Source organism: Myripristis murdjan, chromosome 1, assembly GCF_902150065.1.
Source record: "Myripristis murdjan chromosome 1, fMyrMur1.1, whole genome shotgun sequence".
NCBI classification, from domain to species: Eukaryota; Metazoa; Chordata; class Actinopteri; order Holocentriformes; family Holocentridae; genus Myripristis; species Myripristis murdjan.
In genome coordinates, this window is record NC_043980.1 from 18,489,376 (window position 1) to 18,513,446 (window position 24,071).

Consider the following 24,071-nt stretch of genomic DNA (forward strand, 5'->3'; position numbering starts at 1 on the left):
CCTTAAAGAAAACTTTGTGTCTTCAAATAGATATGCAAGAGAAAGTATCCATAAAATGTAAGAGTTAGCTGGTAAAACATTTTGTCAAAGTTGGTGGTAAACTGGGTCATGTCAACAACACACAGCTGGATAAAGGTCCCTGCTACTAATCCTCAAGGTCCAAAGAAGGTCAGGGGCCTGTCAGGGTGTCATGTGTTTCCTCTTTCTGATGCACACTCATTCAAAACAAAACATAGACACACATACACACACACACACACACAGAGAGAGAGAGAGAGAGAGAGAGAGAGAGAGAGAGAGAGAGAGAGAGAGAGAGAGAGAGAGAGAGAACTATATAAATCCTACCAAAATTCTCATAGTAGCTCATAGCTACTATAGTAGCTCATAGCTGGGACCCACTTTACCAAAACTGCCGTAAATCTTGTCCTTGAAGGAATTGAAGGGTGTAAGACATATTCATAATCTAATAACAACGTCCTGTTGTGGTTGTTTTTAAAAGATAATTCACATTGTGTAGAGCGACGGCAGAAACTATCTAGGTTGCCAACACTGGCACATTTACAAAAATGTTAAATGATGTTGATTGTCTCTATAATACATAAATAAAATAATACATAATGGAAACTACCATCACAACTAGCCTACCAAGAGGACAGTGGCAGAGCTAGAGCTGACTTGTAAAGGGAAATGAGAACAGAAAAGTTACATTTTACAGAGGTGTGATGTGGAAATTATTTTTTTATCATGAAGGCATTATTATGATTAGGCCTATTACAACTAGTTTATATTATTTTTTATTTATTTTAGTATTTTGTTCCTATACTGTATTTTGTATTATATAAATTGTGATTTTTTTTCCCTAGTGCAAAAAGTGAATTAAATGTTGTGATACAAAACTACAACTTATAACTTCTTTCGGTGCCTTTTATTTACCTTGTGAGTAACGGGCTACACATGCATACTTTGCTTTACACAGGAGCTACACAGACATGTTGGTCCCCGTTGTAAATAATGGCCGTTCGCCTCTTCCTGCGCTGTGATTGGCCAGCTCGGACCAGCACCCACCCCCTCGGCTGACCACTCCCCATCCGCGTTTTCGCCACGTGATTCCCTCTGCTCGCTCCTTCCAAAGTTAAAAACAGACTTTGTTTATCTTGCACGCAGCTCGTTGAAATGCTCGCTAGTTAGCTCGTCCACTCGGACACAACCTGAACACGGTGCGACGGTCGCTCGCTGTCTGCATTGCCCGTTTCGTTTCTGTTCCATTGCATTTTCATTTCGTCAAGTTATTTTGTTGTCCTTCGAGCTTGAAGCATTCAAGAAGAAAATATTTAAAAAGGTGAGGAGGACTTGAAGGTTTCTTTCTTTCTTTCTTTTCTTTTCTTTTTTTTTTTTTTAACCAACACGTGCAATTTGTGTAAAGACTTATCCTAAAGCTGTGTATTTATTTAGTGTTCACTTTGTTGCACGCTTTTTGGGGATTAAGCCACCTCGGAAGAGCGCACAGAGAGGATTTTAGTCGGTGAGACGAGCATTTTGAGAGCGCCATGGCGACCGACGTGCAGACATGGTCCTCGGCTCAGCAACACGACGGTGAGTCAATTAATGCAGCACGGCTGGCCTCGTATGACGTTTGTGCAAGCAGCTAGGGCCACCTGAGTGGTGTGAATGGGAGCAAACACTGCCTCTCCTGCGGGCTCTCCGTGGTCCATTGTCCCTGCAAGGGATGGGCTGCAGTACCAGCCATGCTCCACCATGTGCTCCGCAGCCCAGTTCGAGCCCACAGCCACTTGTGCAGCGTTTCAGCAGCATGCCGCTGTGCCATTTCGACGTGCGGTCTTATATTAAACGACAATAGAAGGACACGCACGGCACATTTTGTTTCAGCGCTTTGATATGCGTCGTTGTTTGGCTCTTTCGCTCAACATTTAACCCTTTCGGCCTTCTGATTGGCTGGTTTGCACTGCTTACTTCCGCTTTGGCAAGTGTTTGTGCACTGGCTTAGCATGCACGAGGCTCTTCTTCTGCGCTCTGTGATTTTTTTTTTTTTTTTTTTTTTTTTTTGGAGGTTGGACGAGTGCGAGCTATCGCAGCTGCTTCCTAATTTTGGCTGCTTGGACTCTGCTAATTCGTATTATCAACACATGGGTCAAGTCTTTGGGTGTCTGATCTAACGGTAGCGTAATCATTAATGGCATAAATTGACAGGCTTTAATTGATGAACACGCTTCAGCTTGCATACAGTGCACTTAATATGTGGAGCAGCTGCGACCTTTCCCTGCTGGTTGTCATGAGCCACAAGCTTGCAGCATCGTCAGCCCTTATCACTGTGGCGAGATCGAAGATGCATTGTGTACTCAGTGTGCAACCTGGCACTTAATCACCTCATCTGACAAACAGGAATATTTACGCAGCCTCTTACTGGTTGCACGTGTATTTTGTTTAGTGTGAATGCATTAAATGATGCACAGTGGCATTGTATAGACTGAGCAGCCAGATGGGAGTCACGCCGTGTACCTTACTACTGTTACTGTTCAGCCAGGCGATGACGTCGACGTGTATAGCCTACTATAAGAACCAATAGAAACGCCTTACATAATGCCAACGCTTTTCTGAATTTACTGGTTACATAAGAAATAGAAATGCATTGTCAGTATAGTAATCAACCATTCACTGGGATGGAGCTGAGATTTTGACCTTTGCAAACTCATAACTGCAGTAGTGTATGGCAGTAGCCTATATATTTTGGGCATGTTTGTTTACACTGACGCTATACATTGACTAATAAGTTCCACCCAGGGTTGTATAAGGGTAAATCTGTGTTTACGTTGTATGCAGAAACGGCACATGAGCTTTGTCTCCTACAAATGCGATTAATGCAGCTCCGTTGGATTTAATAGCCCAAGTTGTGTGTGCACAGATGGGTCTTTCTATATGAATTTGACAGCGCTTTTCTCAAGGAAGGTCAGCCACGCTTGATCAAGCAGCTCTGTTGATGTGGTGGTCACACGCGGTCAAAGACTCCATTGTGTGGGTTGGGGAAAAAAAGGGGGCTTAAACAACTCCTTGTTGCATTATAGCAGCATGGGAAGTGACTAAAGCCTTAAAATACCATAGATGAACTTGCTGATGCATGGACAGCGAGTGGAATTGTGTCATTAGACTCGAGTGTTGCTAGTTATTTTCAAGCTCCAATGACCTAAATTTGTTTTTGAGTGACACCGGCCTGTCCTCTATCTCTGATAGGTGTTGTACTTATCAAGGGGCACATTATGGTGTTGGTTTAACAGCACTGGAGAGCTCCACCTGTTAGAACATTTATATAACTTCTTGGAAAAATATAAGCTTTGAGTGCACCCGTTGCCATAAATGTCAAGCCTGATCTCTTCATGGCCTGCTGAGTGCACATCATGTTATGGTCTCGCTCCCTGCTCCTTTGTTATTTGCCTCCTCCCACCCCAAATCCATGCACCAATCCACACACACACATACACACCACCCTTTTGCATGTTGTTGAATTAAGGAACCAAACAAATCAACCTTGGAAAGTAGGGCTTCATAGTGCATCAGTGAACATATTGTTATTGGTCTGTCTTCAGAAAATTAGTATTATCACAATCTTAACTGGCCAGAGGACTAGCCCTAATCTTTTGTGTGAAACTACCCTTGCACTTTATCTGTGTTGTAACAGAACACGAGACAAACAATGCAGTCAGCAGAAGGGTGCAAATATCAGCTCAAGTTGTTCATTTTTTTGTCAGGCCACATGAAGCGAAGCTGGATTAGCTTTGTCTTAAGTGTGGCAATATGTCAGCTTCACTTCTGCTGTGTGTCTGTTTAAGTGGCAAGTGCCCAAGTCAGTATCTGTTCTTTTTTTTTTTTTTTTTTTTAAACACGAGGAACAAAAGAGCTACATACCTGATCTGTTTACAACAGGTGAAAGCAAGGAAATGTGTAATAAATTAATGCAGTCTAAGCTTTAATGTTGAGCTGTCAGTGTGAAGGCCTTCATCAGAACCAAAACTTTGTGCTAACACAATATAGGCCTTGGCTTGCATTGAATGAGTGCAGGTGTAACCAGCAGCCTGATGCCAATGGATCATTGCACAAAATAGCAGGAGGCACTTACTGTTCTGGTAAAACAAACAAATCCCTGGATTTCTGGATGCCATTCAGGGCATATTGCTTTCACAGTCACACATGGGATTAGCTTGGTCATACTGTTAGAAAGTCATGAATGTGTGAAACTTGCGTCAAAGTGAGCTCAATAAGTAATTTTTTCCTACATCTTGTTACGCTATAAGAAATGACAGCTGAACCCCTTAGGGCAGCCGTCACACCCACCACACCCCTCTCTCCCCGATTAGCTAATCACAACCAGGCCATGTAGGGGTGTTTGTTTTTTCCGAATCATTATGTAGCTTCTAATTTCACTGTTGACGGCATCACACGTGTGCAGGCTTATATTACTGTGTGCTTGTTTGTGTGTGTGTGTGTGTGTGTGTGTGTGTGTGTGTGTGTGTGTGTGTGTGTGTGTGTGTGTGTGTGTTGGAGCAAGACTGTGATCTTTACTAGATTGTCATGTCACACCAGACAGCCATTTACACATGAAAACTAGGTCAGTCAAGTGGGAGCCATGTGAAAACTTTGCTCTACTGATCACTTCCCACTCACTCATAACAAGCTTACTGTATCTGTAGATACTCAACTCTTTAATGCTACAACTCAGGTTTGCTGGCTCTGGTAAACATCCACCATGTTACTGGGCCTGGATGGATCCCTAAATGTTTTGGAGCATCTGGCTTTTGTGTGTTTATGAGTGGCTGAATATGCGGGTGGTTAAAAAAACAAAACAAACATTATGATAATGCTTTAACTGTGGGTTTTGATAATCCCTTTGGTCTGTCTTGGTGGGTTTTTAGGCTTCCAGTTGGAGCAGAGACACATCTCTGCAAAAATGTTAGTTGTGCAATGACTGCTGTGACAAGTAATGCAAACACACAAACCCACCTTTGAGAATTAAGCTTAAGAAGGGTGGAACACACAGATTTTCAGAAGTTTCACTTCCTCGTGTTCACAATCACACCACATGCCTCAGACAAGTGAGCTTGGCACAACAGTGGTAAAAAGACGCATGGTGTCTGTCTGCAGTGTTAAAAAGTTAAGTTCACTTGTTGGCTAGAGAGGCTTTATTTTTGCTTTGCTCCTTTTGCAACTCATGTATTGGCATGCAGCCCCAACTGTTTTCTGCCATTTCCCACTGGCCGCTTGTGTGTTTGGCATAATGCCATAGGTTAGTCCCTAATTTATTGTTTTGGCAAGGTCTGTAGCCTACATTATGGGAAGAGCAGGGGCTGGAGGAGGAGATGACACGTGGTGTGCTGTTTACAGATTTTGCAGGGCAAGGGAGTGGTGCTACCTGTCCGTACTTAATAGTGCTTAAGTTCCTTTGTGCACATGTTGCATAACGTGACCAATGAGCCTCTGGTTTTGCGTGGACTCTTTAAAGGAGAGTATATTTTGTTGGGTTTGATTCATGGCATGGGCCTTTTTGCTCTCCTCTCTCTGCAGCACGGTAGATTCTAGGATCAGACCTTCAGGCGGGTTCAGCCCTTAATGAGAATGTGACATGCATACAGTGCTTTGCAAAGGTGTTCAGCCCCCCTGCTAAATCACTCCCTCCACTGGATAACAATCAATACTAGCTGCTTATAATAGCAATAATAGCTGCTTTTTCCTCTGTCTGCTCTCCAGATAAACTCGGTGTTTCCTGCAGGTAATATAATCAGTTGGTGTGTGATGGAGACAAAAGTAAGCTTCGTTAAATCAAACCAGCCAAAGTAATTCCACAGTATGTAACAGTAGTTCATAAACTTCCACAGTTTTCTGCAGCTAATAAAATGCTGCATTCGTGACAGAGTTAGAGTTACAGTTATGCACAAACACAACACATTAACTTATTTTCTCAGATACTTCCACTATTATCTTTATTTCTACTAACTCATGAATGTACAGCCAGTGAACTCACCAGAGACCCTGCAGCTGTTGCTAACAGGATTTTCCTAATTAAGTGATGCATCACATTCACAAATCAGCGCGTGGTGGCTAATTTTCTGTATAAATGTTGACGTTATAATGTGCCATACTGTACTCAACTCGTGACCCAGTTGTGGGTGTGATGTTGGTTTACTAAACAGAAGAGCTATACAAGTTACCCACATCAAAGATGGTAACTGTGGGCTCATCTAAGTTCTTACTTACTTTGATTCTTCTTATAGAAGGACCTGATGCCCTCATACTTGTACTCTTTTTGGCATTTTTTAAAATTGCAATAACGTTGGTTTGTGTTAAAACCAAGACATTTGAGCAAAAAAGACAAGCGACAAAAACATCAATTTACACCTGAAATGTGAGAATAAAATTCACTGATATTAGTTTTATCCACTGGAGACATTTTTTTAATGTTGTGATGTTTGAATCATTAAGCGCTAATGTTTTAAATCACAAATACCAACTGTTTCATTCAGGTACCTCACTGCTCACTTCATCTTGCAGAACAAAAAAAAATAGTGCACTTTTTGCACAAAAGACACAAACCTGGCAACTCTTTAAGTCTTCATAGACGTTATACCCGCCGCTTGTAACCCTGTGTGGAGTTAAAATGCCAAAATCGGTTGACTAAGTATCTTGACATTGGTAGAGACATGTCCCTACCGCCCATACCCAATACAGTGTCCATTTAATAATCAATACTAATAATGATATGTAGCATTATTTTTTTAAGGGGTGATGATATGAAATTTAGATGTGTTGTAGCAGCCCTAAAAGAGTCTGAACCCCCAAAGGTCTCCAGGTTGTCTGCATGTCCTTTTAATGTATAGGGTCATAATATCTCAGACGGGTGTTTGGGCTGAGCAGACGAGGCTTGGGTATTCATTACACCCTCAGAGATTCCTACTCTGCTTTCCAAATCTCCCACAGTCTGGTCATGTGATTGAAGAGCCTAACACTGCCATATGTAGTCACATCCATTCTGGCTGGTATGGACACAGAGCAAGAAGACGGCAAGGAGGAGGAGGGAAAAAAACTGGTGTCAGCATTTCTGCGCCATGTGTTCCCCTCCCTCCTCCCATGGCTACACTAACTGTCCACTCCCACTTTGTTGTTGTCTCTCTCCATACCTCAAAGAAGCAAGCTGAACTTGGCAGACACTTTCCTGCATAGTTATCTGACACAGAACAATATTGTATTTAGTAACCAGACACCTTGACTTTCATAAAATCGCCTGGTATTGCTGAATGGCTGGTGAGTGTGACAGGAATGTGTGTGTATTTGTGCATGTACTGACATCTTGGTGTGTTGTTTTGAGCAGTTGTGTGACCTTTTTTGCTTGACATGCAAAACATGTCCTTTTCAAATATAGTGGTGGCTGTACAATTAGCAATAATATACAGAATAATGCACAGGATTTGCAATGCACATAATGCAGCTTCACGGTCTCAGCTGACAGACTCGCTGAAATGAAAGAGTTTAGGGGGATGCGGTTTGGACTATACACTAGATCTGAATCTATATATGGAGTTACCACTGTACAATTAAATATAGGCCCACGCAGTCTTTGCAGAGAGCCCAAGGTACTGCTGCAGCTTCACTGTATTGCTGCTCCAGCTGTGAAATACCACATCCTAAAGTTGTATGTCTACAGATCTGGTTGTAACAGAAACATTGTCCTGTTTTGTCACCTTAATGCATCCCTTACAGGCAGATAAGTGACACTAGACAAACATATTCCCCAGCTGTTTTTGTTTGCTTTTTTTTTTTTTTTTTGGCTTGGGAAACGTGCTCTGCTGAAGCTTGTATACATACTGTATGTTTACCTTGCCAGACTTGCAGCTCCAGCTTTATGGTGCATAAGCAGTGAAGTTGCTCCATAAAGATTCAGCCCACTGCATTTATACATACATAGATAAGAAAGTTTGCCTTTCTCTGAAACCATATGCTTTTTCTCTCTCAAGATTTCATTTTTTTTTTATTTGGACATGGAGCTGCCATTAATTTGATTAGATTCTTGCATTCCTACATTTTCCCCAACGGCATTTCCTTTTTGTGTGTGTTGATCTTATCCCTGATTGTAATATTTTATTTCAATAAAACCAAGCAAAGCCAAACATAGGCCTAAATATTCCTTTAGAATGTATTGTAATATCCCCATCTATATGCATATTTTTTGTCAGTACAGTTTGTCTATCCAGATCCAAGCTCTATTATTAACTCTGGTCAACATTTTGGTTTCCCTAATCACAGGGATGTTCTCTGTTGACAAGAACCTGGAGGAGGACGGCGGTCCCTACTGTGACGACGAAGAGCTCAATGAGGCGGAGGTGAACGGTAACTGGACGCCCCAGGAAAAGGCGCTCCATGAGGCTCGGCTCAAAGCCAAAGCAAAGCGCCGCCTGCGCAAGTCCTCATCCCGCAATTCCACCAGCGATTCGTTTTCTGAATCGGGAGAGGTGGCAGGCAGCGATCCACACAGTCCCAAGGGTAAAGTCAACGCCAATGACCGCAAGTCCAGGACTGGCAAGGGCCGGGGTCTGCCCAAAAAAGGTACATTTTAGAGCTGTTAGGCCACCTTCGGCCAAGCACAGACATGCAGTAAGACAGTGCATATCCTGTGTTAGTTCTTAGGCTATGTACAGGGTTTTTTTTTTTTTTTATCTTGAAACTGCTGCTGCCTCAGTTACATTAAAGAAGAAGAGGAGCTGCGAATGCTGCCAGTGCCTTCTTTTCAGGGAAGTGGGTTTTCTAAAGATGAGGAAAGTTCAGCCAACTACAACATCCAGAAAAAAAGTGGAGAAAGCACCATAGAAAGTTGCTATTTTCAAATTTCGAGACTCTCATTATAAAGGGTGAGATTACATTCTGTACTGTGAGAATTCCTGGTGAGTGTGTGAGAGCTGCAGATACATGTGGCCAGTAGCGATGGTGGCACCTTTAGCAGCTAGCCAGTTTGGAAATAGTGCACCCCGCACAACCTGCTTTTCATTGTCAGTGCAAAATGTGGTCGGGGCCAGTGCCTTTATCTTGAAAGGAATAGCGTGAACATGCTCTCAGTTAATCTGTTGGCTGTCTTTGTGTTTCCCAGGTGGGGCGGGGGGAAAAGGAGTGTGGGGGGCTGCAGGGATGGTTTATGAAGATGAAGAGCCTGATGTACGGGACCCCAACTATGATGAATCTGCTCAGGTGAGTGTGAGTGACCACGTCTATGCTTACGACTGGCACAGGTGTGTTTACACGTTTACCTGGATGACATTGGACTCAACATAATTTTCAATAAAACAGAGCACATAGATGTGTTGTTGTTACCCTATTGCTTGAAGAAAAGTTTCAGCTTAATTTTTCATCTATAAAAATGAACTTAAAAACATTCCTCCTACAGCTGTCTTGGGTAACTTGAATGATTTTTGCTATTTCTCGTATGGAATTAGGATTATGTTTTGAATTCTGAAGATGCCCTACTTGACAATGCCAGACCCAACCACATAAACACACAAAAAAATTTGTTTTGTTTTATCCCTTAACATATGAACTATGTCAAATTGCCATGAGTCGATTTGAAACGAGGACTCTTGAGACTCAAGTCACAAAAACAAGGAATAGGTACGTCATTTAAAGGTGGAGTCCTCAATGGCTGTTATAGGCTACACTTTTGTCAGTTGCGTCTAAATGGTCCTCACTTCAGTTGATCCACAGGAATTTGCTTTTTACCTGAAGCACAAGAAATATATGTAAACCTGGTTTATTGGATGGCGCCTTTTATGTCTTGTGGCAAAGAAGTGCTGATGTTGAAGAGCCGCCGCTGACACATACTGAATATAAACAAGACCTTTCGCTCTGAACAAGCTGATTGTCCACATGCAGACAGTGAGCATATGCATACCCGTCTTTCCAATGACTCACACAATGTATTGCCCTTTGTCTTGTTGTGAATGGTGGCGTCTTGGATGACATAATTAATTGTCCTCCCACTATCAATGAGATGCTAATGGAGACGTGAACTTGTTGATGCTGCATATTTGATTATAGCGGGGAACAAATACTGTTAATTGTGCAGCTAGTATTGAATAGTCATGTATTCATCTCATCTGTTTGCAATTCTTATGTTCTTTTATACCAAAGTCCATCGTAATGGGCCAAAACACATTTTGTATCAAGGCTGTTCAGATTATCATCTCATCCAAATGGCTCTGTCCCATCGCAATCAGCCATATTTTCAACCTTTAACCCTGTTATCAAGCAAATGCTGAAGGCCAAGTATGTTTGTCTCCTGTTATGGTCATACTGACTCAGACTGCTGAGTGGGAAAGGAGCATCTGTCAAGGCAAGTGTCCAAGTTGATAACAGATTTGGAAAACTAAGGCAAGCCAGTGTCATTTGACCTTGAATACTGTAGAAATGGCAATGGTGGCAGTGTGGAAAGGGGTAACTAGGACAGGGTTGCACCGGAGACTGAACTCTGAAATAGCGTCCTTGGAAAAATGGCAAAATATACACTTACATATGCAACATTTAATGCATTTTTTAACAGTGAAAAGAACCCTTGCAATGTGGAAGTCATCACTGTGGGTCTTTTTTACACTGTACAATTTCAAGCCACCCTGTTATTTCCTGGTTTGAGCCTTCTAAATTTCTATATCGGCCCGAATAAGCTCCTTCTCTGCCCTCCACCCCCTCGCTGCTTCAACTTCATTCATAATATTCTGCAGATGAACATATCCAAATTTAAGATCAATCCCACAAATGCTTCTGTTGCTGCAATTGGCACTGCGACAGCATAAAAAGTTCATTAAAAGTAGCTCACCTTGCAGCTGAAAGACTGACCACCAGTTTGAAAATGTGGCAAAGATGCAGAGACAAAATAATCCAAGTAATCCAACAGGAGCATCATGAAAGTGGAATAAATCCCCCATTTCTACCCCCTAAAAGTATTTTGTCACCTTAACTGTGGGTTTTGTGCATGTGATCTACTGTGAACCCAGAGGCAGGACTTACACAGTGTTCATAAACAAAGTTTGAACCCTCAACACCCTCTAGTGATCAGAAATCGCTTACTGCAGCTTCCTGGGGAAAAAAAAGACTTAATGTAATAAAATGGAGGTCAGTAGCTTTGGAGACAGAACTGTAGCTTGACACAGAGTTCCTGTGTGTCATACAATTTTGAAAAGTATAGCTTAGACAGGGAAAGTCAGGGAATTTAATACTTGAGGCCAGTTTTGGAATAGTATGGAATTTGTGAATAGTTATTCACTAAACATAATATTTATTTTGCATTCAGGTTATGCCCAGGTTATATTCACTTCTCCTGCAGAATAAAACAGTATGACATTTTAATATGAATCTGACGTGTGTTGTGGTCATGGGGGGAAAAAGCATTAACTCATTTATCCCTTCATTTTCCAAGTCACTCATACTAATTCGGTCATGGGGTGCTGGAGCCAATCCCAGCGCTCATTGGGTAGAAGGTGGAGAAACATCTTGGACAGGTCACCAGTCCATCACAGGACAGACAAAAAAAAACAAAAAACATGTTACATATATAGGTAATCAGAATTTGAAGTTTAGTCAGGGAATTTTACATTTGACAGAGTGAAATCCTGTAGACAGAATAAACAACTACAAGCTTGTGTAGACATGTCTGTATGTAGAAGGAGCATGTCCTTGAGCCAGAGGAGGTATTGGGTATTGTTTTGGTTGTCTTCAGTCACCTGCTGCCATCAAGGATCACTTTTGCAGGGCAAGAGGAGAAAACAGGAAAGTGAGTCAGCATGTTTGACTGTTGGCCAGAGTCGTTCCTTAAACTTTTGTTTTGTTTTGTTTTGTTTTTTTACCTTGTCTGTTGAATGTTTCAGAGGAGGTCAGAACATTAGAGCTTATAGTCATCACGCTGAGGAGGAAGCCAGCCCTTTTCCCAAACCAGCCGGAGAACTCCTGCTCCTGTTATTAGTAGTAGTAGTAGTTTGAAGGTACTAAAAAGGCTTGTGTTCAGTCGGTGCCAAGATGATTTTTTTTTTTGTCAGTGCTCGTTATTGTTCTCAAGGCCTAGCAAAAAGCTCACAGGAAAAGTGAGTTGAACCAGTTTCGACTGCCACTCCTGACAAAGGCAAACAGCAAACATGAGATCCTGAATTAGCAATTAGCTTTAGCATTGTTTAACATTCAGGAATATAGCAGGAATATTCAGCAGCCAGTTGCTACACACTGATATCAAGACTTTTCATTGCTTCTCAGTCATTTCTGAATAAAATGCACCTCTGCTTTTTCACCATCAACTTTTAGCAGTGTAGTCCCTCTGCTGATTGACAAGTGTTTGTTGGCAGAAGTATTTTGTGCATAGTCTTGTACCTGAGGAGTATGTGTGGATTTTTAAACCAGCAATATGCATGAGTGATGGCATTGTAACAGCTGGACAGAGCAGTGATCAGTGCATCTCAGTGACTCAAAGCATGCAGGGGTGTCGGTGGAGCTGAACTTGAACTCATTTCAGCGTATTAATGGGAAAGAATAAGCAAGATATTGGTTCTGTGCAGAAATGAAGCTGGTGTAAAAAAAATATTATTAGGTATATGAATATATGATCATATAATAAGTACTGCATTTTAGAATAAATGCATTTGTGTACATGATTATGAATGTTGTGGGTTTTATGTCAGTTTTGTTTTGACTGCAATATTTTCTTTTTTTTTCTTTTAAAGGGAGACACAGTTTATGCAACAGTTGTGCCAGAGCTGGATGAGAAGGAACTGGAAAAAACGGTCAACCCAATTGTACAGGAGTACTTTGAACATGGAGACACAAAAGAGGTTCAGGTAAGTGAAGCAGCATGGAAGACGTGATGGAGTCACATGTACAGATCGCTGAATTAGTAGCAGAAAATCGCAAGGGCAGATTTTAGCAGATTGATTTAATTTGAATTGGCAGATTTATGATTGATGCAATAAATGGATTGTTACACTGCTGTAAATGTCACATTAGTATATGACTTGTCTATATCCTAAGGTTGTGCATTTCTGAAAAAAAATCTTTAAAAAAAAAAGTTCCAATATTTTGCTCACCACTTATGGGCCTATTAGCCTGAGATGAATCCGAACATGAGGCGGGGGAAGTACATTTGATTTGTCAAGTTGTACTGCTCCACTGCAGTCGGCATCCACTCAGTAACGTAGGAGAAATACCCAATAATATCAAATTACTGGATGGGTCATGTTTCTAAATAAAGGCATAATAATAATTAAATGGATTGGATTTTATTGACGCAAAAACTGATGCATCTCAAATTCATCCCAAAATTTTGTCTATTCATGACTGCTCTACCGATGTGCTTGCATCGTGCCCCCACATGTCCGTGTATGAATACAGCTTGGCTAATCTTCCCATCCCTAGTATATCCACGTCACCAGAGATTCACATCTGCTTGCAAGTTAGATTGCCTAATCAAGTTTCTATAAGTAATGACTGTTAAATGACTGACCGACAGACCATCCGTTTATTTTATTGCTTTATTTTTTTGAGAAAGGGGCTGGTAATATAAGACTTTCCTCTTCCTGCCCCTTTTCAATCATGGAACGAAACAAATATAACAAACTTGTGATTGATTATGAGCGATTGTTTCCATGGTACAGAATAAAAAATGAAAATGAAATGAACTTTTAACCTTGTCTCCACCCACTTCAGATGCTGCTGAAAGAGCTCAACCTGGGCCCCCATAAATATGAGTTCTCCTCCCTGGCCGTGTCCCTGTCCCTGGAAGGCAAGGCCAGCCACAGAGAGCTGACCTCCCGCCTGCTGTCTGATCTGTCAGGCAAGGTGCTGTCACAGGCTGACATGGCCCGGGCCTTTGACAAGATGCTCAAAGAGCTGCCAGACCTCATTCTGGACACACCAGAGGCTCCACAGGTAGAGCGGATAAGCAGAGCAGAGAACAGAGTCCAGATCCGTTAAACAGGTTTCTGACTTCAGGTAGACGCACATAGAAGGGGACACACTACAGACTGAAAAGTTTATCCCTCACATGTTTCATAGCTAGCATTCAGGTTTCATCTATTAACTTTTTCTTCTTCCATCATTGTGACAATCATAATTGAGTTAAAATGGGATCATACTAAATCTTAGTCGTAAAGCCACGCAAACACAGCCTCATGAAAACACAAGCTGCACATGGATACACATAAAACATGGAGGTGGAGTGTTTTTTTCTCTCCACACTGTGATACTCATTGGCTGCTGCAAATGCCCATTCTGATTTGAGTCACTCATCAGTTTATACTGCAGACATGTCAAGACCTGAGAAGTCATGAAAATGGAGTCTTTGACTAATAGATGTGCTCTAACCTGGATTAATTGTAATTGCACCTCCTCCATGGTTACCACCCAAAACTAGCATGGACTCTGATCTGTATGATCTTGCATTCTTGATGATCTAGTCATGGCTATAAGCGGTGTAAACATGGTGTAGTGTGTTCCCAGCCTCAGATTGAATTCTGAGAAGGTACAGTTTGCTGGAAACATGACACTGGTAGCCCTTAAAAAAAAAAAAAAGTTTCCTATTAAGTGTTATCAATAGACATATCACCGATTTATGCTATAAATATCCTCATGTAGTCTTAAGGGCTGCAGAATATGCATTGTGGGCATCATATCAAAAGGTTTTGCTCAGAAAATTTATATGAAAACACTTTAAGGGAGCAGATCTCTCAAACTGCATGCCTTTATTGTGTTTACAAAAATTGCACGTTTCAAATGAGGATTTCTGTTCAGTGGAATAAAGAAGAACAAAGTATCTAACAAGTAACAAAGTTTGTCTCATATCTTTCAGATGTTAGGCCAGTTTGTAGCCAGGGCCATAGCAGACCATGTCCTTCCCATGACATTCCTGGACCGTTACAAGGGCAAGGTGGACTGTGACCATGCCAGGTGAGCAAAGATTCAAAGTTAAAAATGTGGATAAGAAGATAAAGAATTGATAAAGAGGCCTTAAATGTGACTGCGGTATGATTATTTTTCACAGTCATGATTTTGCAGGGTAAGGCAGGCTAAAATCTTCTAGTTGTTTTTACAATCAGATAATTGCTGTAAGAGCTTCCAGATAAGGAAGCAAACATTTCTGCTGTCATCATGTGCAGCTGTTTGTTTTCAGTGACTTGTCAAATGGTTGTTTCTTCTTCAGAGCTGATTACCAGCATTACAGGGAGGCTCTTTGGTTTCCCCTTCCTACTGTGCAGAAAAAGCACTGCTTCCATTTGCTCTCTTTCAGATGAATGGCTTTCTTCATTTCCCACAGAGCATGCTGTGGGGTAATAGATAATGTTTAAACAGCAAATCTATGTTTCAGTGTGGTTACTGGTTGTTTTGTAGTCATAACCTGAATATGGAGCAACTTTTCTACTTGTCATGCTGTTTCAAACCAATGTGACGTTTTGTTTCCATTTTTGTGCATGCATTTCTGGTTTGGTTGTGGTCTTCCTCCAGAGCGGCTTTAGACCGAGCTGCAGTGCTGCTGTCCATGAAGAGAGAGATAGTTCGGCTAGATAATGTGTGGGGCGTGGGTGGAGGCCTTAGACCTGTCAAGCATCTCATTAAAGAGGTAAGCTTTGGCAAACAGGGCAGAATGTTGCACATCAAATTATGATAGAGAAGCATTGTAAATAATTGAATGTGTAACTGTTTTGAATGTTTGGATTTTAAAAAGTGATTGAAAGACCGAAAGGTGTGGCTGACAGCTGATGTTGAAATCAATGGCTGACTAGTAATCTTTCTTGATCACCTGACCATCGGTATCAACTGGGTCTGCTGCTCTTATGTAAGGTAAACAGAAGGCAGAAATGCATGCTGGGTGGAGACCCACAGGCCAGCCCTCTGCTGGCTTGCTGTGTCAACACTTTTCTCGCCTGAGAAGTTGGGTTTGCAAAATCGATGGCAAAGGAGAGGCAGACAATGATACACCCAATCCTCAAACTGACACACATACTGTAAACACAGGTCCGTGCACAGTCATACACACACACACCCCACCTCTTTTCTGTGTGTCTTTATGATTATTGTTCCTTGAGTTACATGCATCTTCTAGAATTTTGCATGCTAATGTGGGTGTGCATAGGTGCGTAGGAGTTTCAAGCGAACATCTTGTAAAATTGCAAGTTATGCAACGTTTAACCGATTGTGTGTGTGTGTGTGTGTGTGTGTATGTTTAGGAATGTGTGATCTATCACTCCTCCCTCAGTCCTAGAATGTTATGTAACCCTCAGTAGCCCTCAGACTCGTGTCCAGTTTTGATTTCCTGCCTGGTCGTGTCCAGCCTCAGGCAGAACAGAGTGGGCTTGCACTGGGCTGCAGTAGGCACAAGGCCTCTTTCACCAGCCACACTCCCCTCTCACTCATTTACTCTTTAGTTATCCTCTCATTTGCCCTCTTACAGTCCTTCCAGTTTAGGTGTCCAGTCTCTTGTTCCCTTGCTCTGACACTGTATTGTCTCATATTGTCTGCTGTTATCTTTGTCTAGGTTGTCAGTTAATGCTCTTAGCTGAAATCAAAGCAGTACCTTGGAGAGCAGATGACCAAAGAGTCACCTCTGGTGTGTTGAAAGGGTCTAAACATGTTGCATTAATCATGCGCCACTTGGACCTCAAGTGGTGTGACTAATTGTTTTATAAATAAGTGTGACATAATAAGCTTGCAGCATTGAATTAAGCAGAGACTGCTCAATTCATAGAGGCCTTCTAATAGAAAACAAAAACATTGTATATTACATTAGATCTGATTCTCATGTTGTGAGGCACAACTTACAAATTAAATTCCTGTGAGATTTCGATTGGCACAAGTGTTCAGGTTTTAAATTATGATGTGATACATATGATTCAACACAATTTCTTTCTTTTGGGGGGGGGGGGGGTACTTTACTTAATTGAAAGCACATTTATTATGTGGTGAAATATTTTCTGTTGACATTTGCATGAATGGTTTACTAATGGAACCAGACCAAACTAGGTTGTTTTACAGATGCCTTTTCAGGCTGACAAACAAAGCTCACTTTAACAGTTTAGATCAAAGGGAAAAGGGAAAAGGATAGAGCATTGGCAGTAAAAGACTCAAAACATCACCAGAGTCTTGTTTTTTTCCAGAGAAGTCAAGTTTGGGCCAAAGTGTTGAGTTTATTTAAATTATAACTTGCCTTAAAAAATGTAAACTTTCATAGTTATACAAATGTTCTTTCACGGCGGCCGCCTTGACATGAAATAGCAGCGTAAACACAGGTGTTGCTAATGACATTAAGGTTTACGTGCACCAGAGCCTTTCCAGAGAGCCAGTCTGCTCGGTGGACGGTATGAAGGACTGATGTCACCTTCCCACCGGAACAGCTCCCCCTCAGTTGGAGAGACCGAACATGCTGCAACATGGCTGCTTTTAACAGGGAGAGCTGCGAAAGCGAGAGCACAAACAAACGATAATCTCCCTAAATTAAATCGACAGTAACCCCTTCAACTTATCAAAGAATCAGTGGTCCATGGACATTAAGGTGTGGCCAGGAGTTTGGTTTCCTAACATTTATTTGTGCCTGATTTTGATGCTGAGGAATTGCAGCGATCCATTTGCTTCTCTTTTCCACAGCTTTTGGCAGTCTGTGAGAAGATCACTCTGATATCATGTTGAATCCATTTGTACAGTCAGTTGCACAACAGCTCTCTCCCATCTCAGATGTATGTTTTTTTATGCTTTTGCGGCACTGAAGCTTAATGTTAACACTGCCACTCTGTTTTTTTCTGCCACACAGTGGGGGGTAATCCCAGTGGCTTGTGCCTGCTGTGCATGCGCTCTATACCAGGACCCTGGCTCAGTCAGATCTACATGATATGGAACCTTCCATTAGAAACACCTGTTCACTCTGCTATTTCATGTCAATGGCTGCTGTAAAAAAAAAAGGCCTGTTTAGAGTTTGTATTGTTCATGACAGCCTGATGAGATACTTCTGTGGCAAGGGTCTTGCTATGGACCTCTGCTGTAAAGGTTCAGCCCCTCTCACCTGTCTCTGAGCAGGAAGATGCTCTTTGAAAGTTTTTCTGATTCCTGTTTTCCTGTTGAAGTCACAGTTATGAGCTGTTTAAAACAAAGCTACAGTGTAAGCTGTTCTATTCCACAATTACATAGTCCAATTGTTCCTATGTAAAGTTATTTGTGTTATGAGGCAGCAACAGTAAGTGCTTCCTTATCAGCCATCACACAGTAGATTCCTGTTGTTTGGTTAAGTGCTGTATCTATCTTTTTGAAGAATATGGAACTGAAGCATGCTCTTTCTAAAATCACCTTCCCTCACATTCAGACAGAGATTCACGCCTGGGAGCTGAGCTCTGCTAACTCTACTGCTGTCTGTCATGGAGCAGTTTGGTTTTCAGTGTCTTGCTCAAGGTTTTTAGATTATTTGAACCTATCACATATAAGTTGATAATATTTTAGAGGATTTAACTGTTTTCTTTTTTAATATCGAGTTGGCATCAGGATAAAAAAATAAATACATGCATATAAAATGTAGGCAATAAATGCAATATATACACTTCCTCCTCACCCTCAAAGTGTCTCCATGCACACACATGCAAAAGAACCTCATGTCTTAGGAAGTAAATTAATCTTCATGCTTTATTGACTCTGCTGAGGAGTGTGCGTGTGCGTGTGTGTGTGCGTGCACGCATGTTCACCCCCCCCTCCATGTGTGTGTGACATGTGCACCTGTGCCTGTCTGTCCATCTGGTACACTGGTCCTAGCAAATTCCAAAAGAGATTGCATTTGACAGGCTTTCATATCCCAGTACTCAACCTGCTTCAGTCTGACTTAAAACATTGTGCTCCATGCAGTTTGCACACGTCAGAGTTAATCATGTGCTTTAATTTTGAAAAACACGTGCTCAGACGTAGTGTGACTGACCTCAGCCGTCATAAGAGCCCAATTAAATGACCATAGTGGCTGTTCAGCTGCAGGACAATCAGAATAACCCTACACACTGTCATCACTTGCACAGGGACTGTTGTTGCAACCTTTCATCAGGTATCTTATTTTTTCCATCAACCTACACGTTCTACATTGTATGCACCTGTCATGCTGGTTTGTTAGGTATACACCCCCCTCTTCTATGTTTTTTAATCAAAGTCTTTTTAAAGTTTGTCAAAGCCATATGGCTGTTGGCAGTCACTGGCCTTAATGCAGACTTGAGGATTTCTACAGTGATCATGTTTGTTTGTGTCTTGGTTCCAGATGAACCTTCTGCTTAAGGAGTACCTGGTATCCGGAGACATTTCGGAGGCAGAACACTGTCTGCGGGACCTAGAAGTCCCCCACTTCCACCATGAGCTGGTCTATGAGGTGTGACACTTTTCTCTTCCCGGTGCCGAGCAGAGGAAATTAACCGATCACAACTAAAGAAGAAAATCTTTTGATAGTTGTTTGGCTGCATTTGCTGAGGCAATTTTTTGTTAAATGTCAAGAGATTGTGTGTTTGGCAGAGCTGTTCTCTTATTTGCAGAACAAACATTGAGAGAGCTTGCAGTCATAATCAATTCCAAAACACAGGAGCATGAGCCATCGGTATCTTCCATACAAAATACAAATTCAATTCCTGTGAGGTTATGATTGGCACTGATGTTGCTGGAAATTTTAATTATGATGAGAAACATATAATTCAACCACTCAATTTTTTTTTTTTTTTTTTTTTTTGCTTAACTGAAAGCACATTTCATTGTGTGATGAAATGGTTTAACATTTGTATGAATAGTTTTGTAAATAGAAACAGATATAATTCAGTCGGTCCTTGAATCTCTGTGTACAGATTAATTGTCAGACCTACAAACAAAACTTGATTGACTCTTCCAGTCTTTAGACTGAGGATAAAATGGATATGGCGAATTTGCAATGAAAGCCTCTTATCATGGCAGTGTTTAGGTACACTATGCAAATTCTCTATTTCCAGGTTACAGGTTCTATTTACTTCCAGGTTCTTTACATTTTTGAAACCAAAGAACCGGACTCTGTCGTCTGTATATGAACTGTATGTGCCATATTGTGCTTAAATATTCTAATAGAGAGTGGAGCCAGAACTCCAGAAATAGCATTTAGTCCCACTACTAGGAGGACTTGGAGGACTACTAGGAGGACTTGATCTCAGCATTGTTAGCAAGACACCAAATTCAAAAAAAAGTTTGTCAGAGGCACTAAATCACAATCTTAATTACATCAGAGTAAAAGATAAGAAAGGTTAACATGTAACAGCAAGTGTTTTGCATAAACTGAAACTGTGACTTAAAACTAGACAGTGCACTAAAATTAAACTTTTTCAAGGTACTGCATTCCTGAAATAAAAAATAAAAAACTTAAACATGTTGTGAGCAAAGTCTTGTGTGTTTACCTTGACTGTGTCTCTTGGGTTTGCATCTGGTTTTGGCCATGATGTCTGATGCCAAACAGCTCTCAGGAAGTTGCAAACACTGCCACCATGTGGCGAGATGTGCATTTTAATATGTCTAAAAAAAATCCAGCTTTTACTTTTCAGGAACATTGATTACTTAGCTCGTCTGTAAAATGAACTTTTCCATAAGAAGAAATCATGTTGTTATATTGGCATTTAACTTGTCAAATGATTGATGGGACACGATTCGGGACTCTCTCTTCTCTCTCTCACTTCTCATATCTCCTTGTGGTTCCTCAGGCTATAGTGATGGTGCTGGAGTCCAAAGGAGACACAGCCATAGATATGATGGTGAAGCTGCTGAAGGCCTTTTGGAAGACGGGCCTCATCACTGTGGATCAGATGAACAGGGTCAGTCACTTTGTCCCACGTGTTATTGATATTACTTAATAGCTCCATTGAATTGCCAGTGTAAGTTTCTAAACCATAATCTGTTCTTTGTTCAGACATTCACGTGTACTCAGCCTCATAGTGACGATATCTTCTGTGTGTGTGCACCTCTTCCCATGCAGGGTTTCCAGCGTGTGTATGACGAACTCCCTGAAATTAACCTCGACGTCCCACATGCTCACTCCATCATGGAGACCTTTGTGGACCTGTGCTACCAGGAGTCTGTCATCACCAAACAGCTGAGAGACGCCTGTCCCTCCAGGTTGGTTAGGCAGCGAATACTCAAACTGTTTACTGCTAACTGTTATGAAATGACTGCATAGAAATGTCTGAATAAGAGGTGAAGTATAGCCTTTATCCACTTGTGTCCTCTGATAACAGATGTAGTGTACAATCCAGAACAGACCTGTCTCTTGCAGAAATGGATTGTATTTCTCTGTATATTTGCCACTTTTTGTGTAGTAGATGGAAAAATACCTGCAAGCTTGATTGGTCAATTTCAACAGCAATTTCTCTCTCAAGTAATCCCCCTTGGTTTCCACACACTGTCATTACACACTGCTTTCTAGAGGGCATTCGCTACCATTTGATAAGGAAAGCTGTACACTGTGCATGTTTTCTTGATAAGGCTGATGTGAAGGCCCAGATCCTGTGTTAAAAAGCCTTTCCTTTCGAGGTTCAGACTTTTCAAAACATGCATGTTCAGAAATCCTGGTTTCACCTTCTCTACCCATCACCTTAAGTTTACATATAACTAGACATCCTTTTTTAAAATACAGTTTTTATCCCAAACCAACTATAAACTACAGCGTCTCCAAAGCCATCCACTGTTTTTTCTTCCACTACAAACTACTTTCCAAACTATTACATACATTAAACCATGGTCTAAGCCAGTTTCACTTGCACTGGCTTCACTTATCTGTTCCATATCCTGGAACCAGAACAAGGTTTTTTCTTTGAATTAAGTTTTTAAAAAATGTAAAAATGAATAACAATAGGGCTTTGCGCTGTCTCAGCGCTCGGGCCCTAATGAAAGGGCATCTGCTTTCTTGGGTTGCATGAGGAACAGTGAAATGTAAAAAATATGATGTACCTGCCGAGCTCACTGCTTGACATATACTGTGTCCCTCCTGCAGCATACCTATTAAACTCCTCTTTATTTCTCCACTAGAGGGCGAAAGCGTTTTGTGAGTGAGGGAGACGGCGGCGTAATCAAGAACTAATCCAGAAGAAGCAGCAACAAGAGAGAGGGGGGGGTCTACAGGTTCTTACACCCCATCTCACCTCCAGCCTGTTTTTTTTTGTTTTGTTTTTTTTTCTGAAACTGGGCAGGATGGCGGTCTATCTTCCTGATTACAACATCATCACGCGCACCAACGTTGACGTTCGGTGAAAGTAGACTGAAGAGAGCCCTGGGCGTCAAGTTCCCATCATCCTTTTTATTTTTTTTTCTATTTCTTTTGACATTTTTTTGTAAGAGGATTCTTTATTTCTGGGGTTGATCCACCCCGTCTTGCCTCAGCCTTTGTACCCATCCATCAAGAATGATTGAAGTTGAAGCTTGAGAAGGAGCAGGGTGGCCATTGGGTTCGATGGAGGATGAATTGGGGTGTTGTTTGCTTTTGTCTCCTGCTGTGCTGTATTTTTTTTTTTTTAATACCATGCATTGCGCTACAAAGAAAAGGAAGCACTTATTAAAAGCAAAGATGCAGCATGCTGTATCATCAGCAAGCGCTTGGCAATTTAGCTCAGTAATAAGGATGTAAGCATTTTATTTTCTGCCTCAGTTGTTTATTTCAAGGACAACACACTGTCTGTTTTCTGGTTCTAGTGGTTCTGTCACTCCTTCATGTACCATCTTTTTTTTTCTGTCCCCTCTTTATGTCTCAGTGTCTGAGTAAAACCTCACTTTGTAAAGCACAGCAGTCAAAACAAGAGCAGTTTGGGTACTGTTTGGGTGTTCATATGAAACTTGGATTAGGGCTTGTGTATTTTGTAAGCCCTCTCTGTTCTCTGAGAGTAAAGATGAATTGGTGTTAATGTTTCTTAAAAATAATAATAAATATGAGCAATCTGAGCATTTTTTGCAGACACATAAGTGGCAATACTGGCAAAGGGTCATCTGGACACGTAACCTTGAAATATGATCATCCTAACCTGGTGCTTAAGAGCAGAATTAATGCAGACATGAATGGTCTCTACACCAGGCACTTGTTGAATGTTTCTGTGAAACTGCGACACCAATTTTAATCTTACTACAGAGAATATGTTTAAACGGTCAGACTTTACTGCCACTGTTTGTGACGAGTTTTACATATTGACCAAAGTATCGATTGTGGAAAACAATATATTGCATTGATTAAAAAAAAAAGAAAAAAAAAAAGGCAACAACACTTAAGTGTCTATTCTTTGTTCATGCCAGCAGTGTTGGAAACGGGGGTGGGAAGGGGACCTGTGAGGGCACAAAGGAAATGCATGCTACCAGCCACAGCTGTTGGTTTCGGTCATCGGTTGTGTGATTCATAAGGTTTTATTTCATCACTGTCTATCACTCACTTTCACCTGTGCCTCCTCCACCGAGTTCTCTCATTTCCCATCTCCCTTGATGACTTGTTATGGTCCGAGCAGGCGTGAAAATGTTTTTCTGGCAATTGATGCCTGAGGAAAAAATGAGATGCAGCTTGAGGCCAAAGTATCACTGTTGTATTTTTCTGATAAATAAGCCGCAACTCCTGACCCCCCCACCACTTATGGCACATGGGATACCTGGTTATGTGTCTTTGTAGCATAGCAGTATTATGCCAGCAGTGCAAATATCTGGTCCAGGGAAACTGTTAAAAATAAATAAAACTAATTTTGTACCATTTCACGTTTCAAAACCATATGACAGGACATCCTCATTCATGCATGCAGTTGTCCACCCTGTCATGTGAATGATTTTTTTTTTTTTTTTTTTTTTGTACATACAGGTATATTCCTACAGAGTCATCTTTGTACTACCGTATTGACAGTTTATTTTTGATTAGCAGATTGATCCCTGCTACCTGCCTTGCACAAGAAGCTCAATCTTGACAGTATATTTCAATAAAACTCCATATTTCCCTTTACAGTGTCACACTAGCATTTTTTTGTGGTTAATAACACACACACACACACACACACACCCATCACTTTAGTATC

At 41.3% G+C, this 24,071-nt stretch overlaps 1 protein-coding gene across 3 annotated transcripts; it reads left to right on the forward strand.

The window, feature by feature from the left end:
* The first annotated feature begins 1,130 nt into the window (after window positions 1–1,130).
* Window positions 1,131–23,996, forward strand: pdcd4a (programmed cell death 4a). 3 transcript variants are annotated; one of them, XM_030050581.1, is made up of 12 exons: window positions 1,132–1,339; window positions 1,453–1,593; window positions 8,305–8,604; window positions 9,143–9,240; window positions 12,750–12,863; window positions 13,729–13,950; window positions 14,870–14,967; window positions 15,523–15,637; window positions 19,295–19,402; window positions 20,742–20,852; window positions 21,014–21,153; window positions 22,063–23,996. In XM_030050581.1, exons 2-12 carry the CDS (start codon window positions 1,548–1,550, stop codon window positions 22,112–22,114), a joined length of 1,404 nt encoding a protein of 467 aa, XP_029906441.1. In that variant the 5' UTR covers window positions 1,132–1,339; window positions 1,453–1,547; the 3' UTR covers window positions 22,115–23,996. The 3 variants fall into 3 exon arrangements, with proteins under 3 accessions (XP_029906445.1, XP_029906441.1, XP_029906439.1); XM_030050579.1 differs by having other exon boundaries at window positions 1,487–1,593; XM_030050585.1 differs by lacking the exon at window positions 1,453–1,593 and having other exon boundaries at window positions 1,131–1,339.
* Window positions 23,997–24,071: the final 75 nt, after the last annotated feature.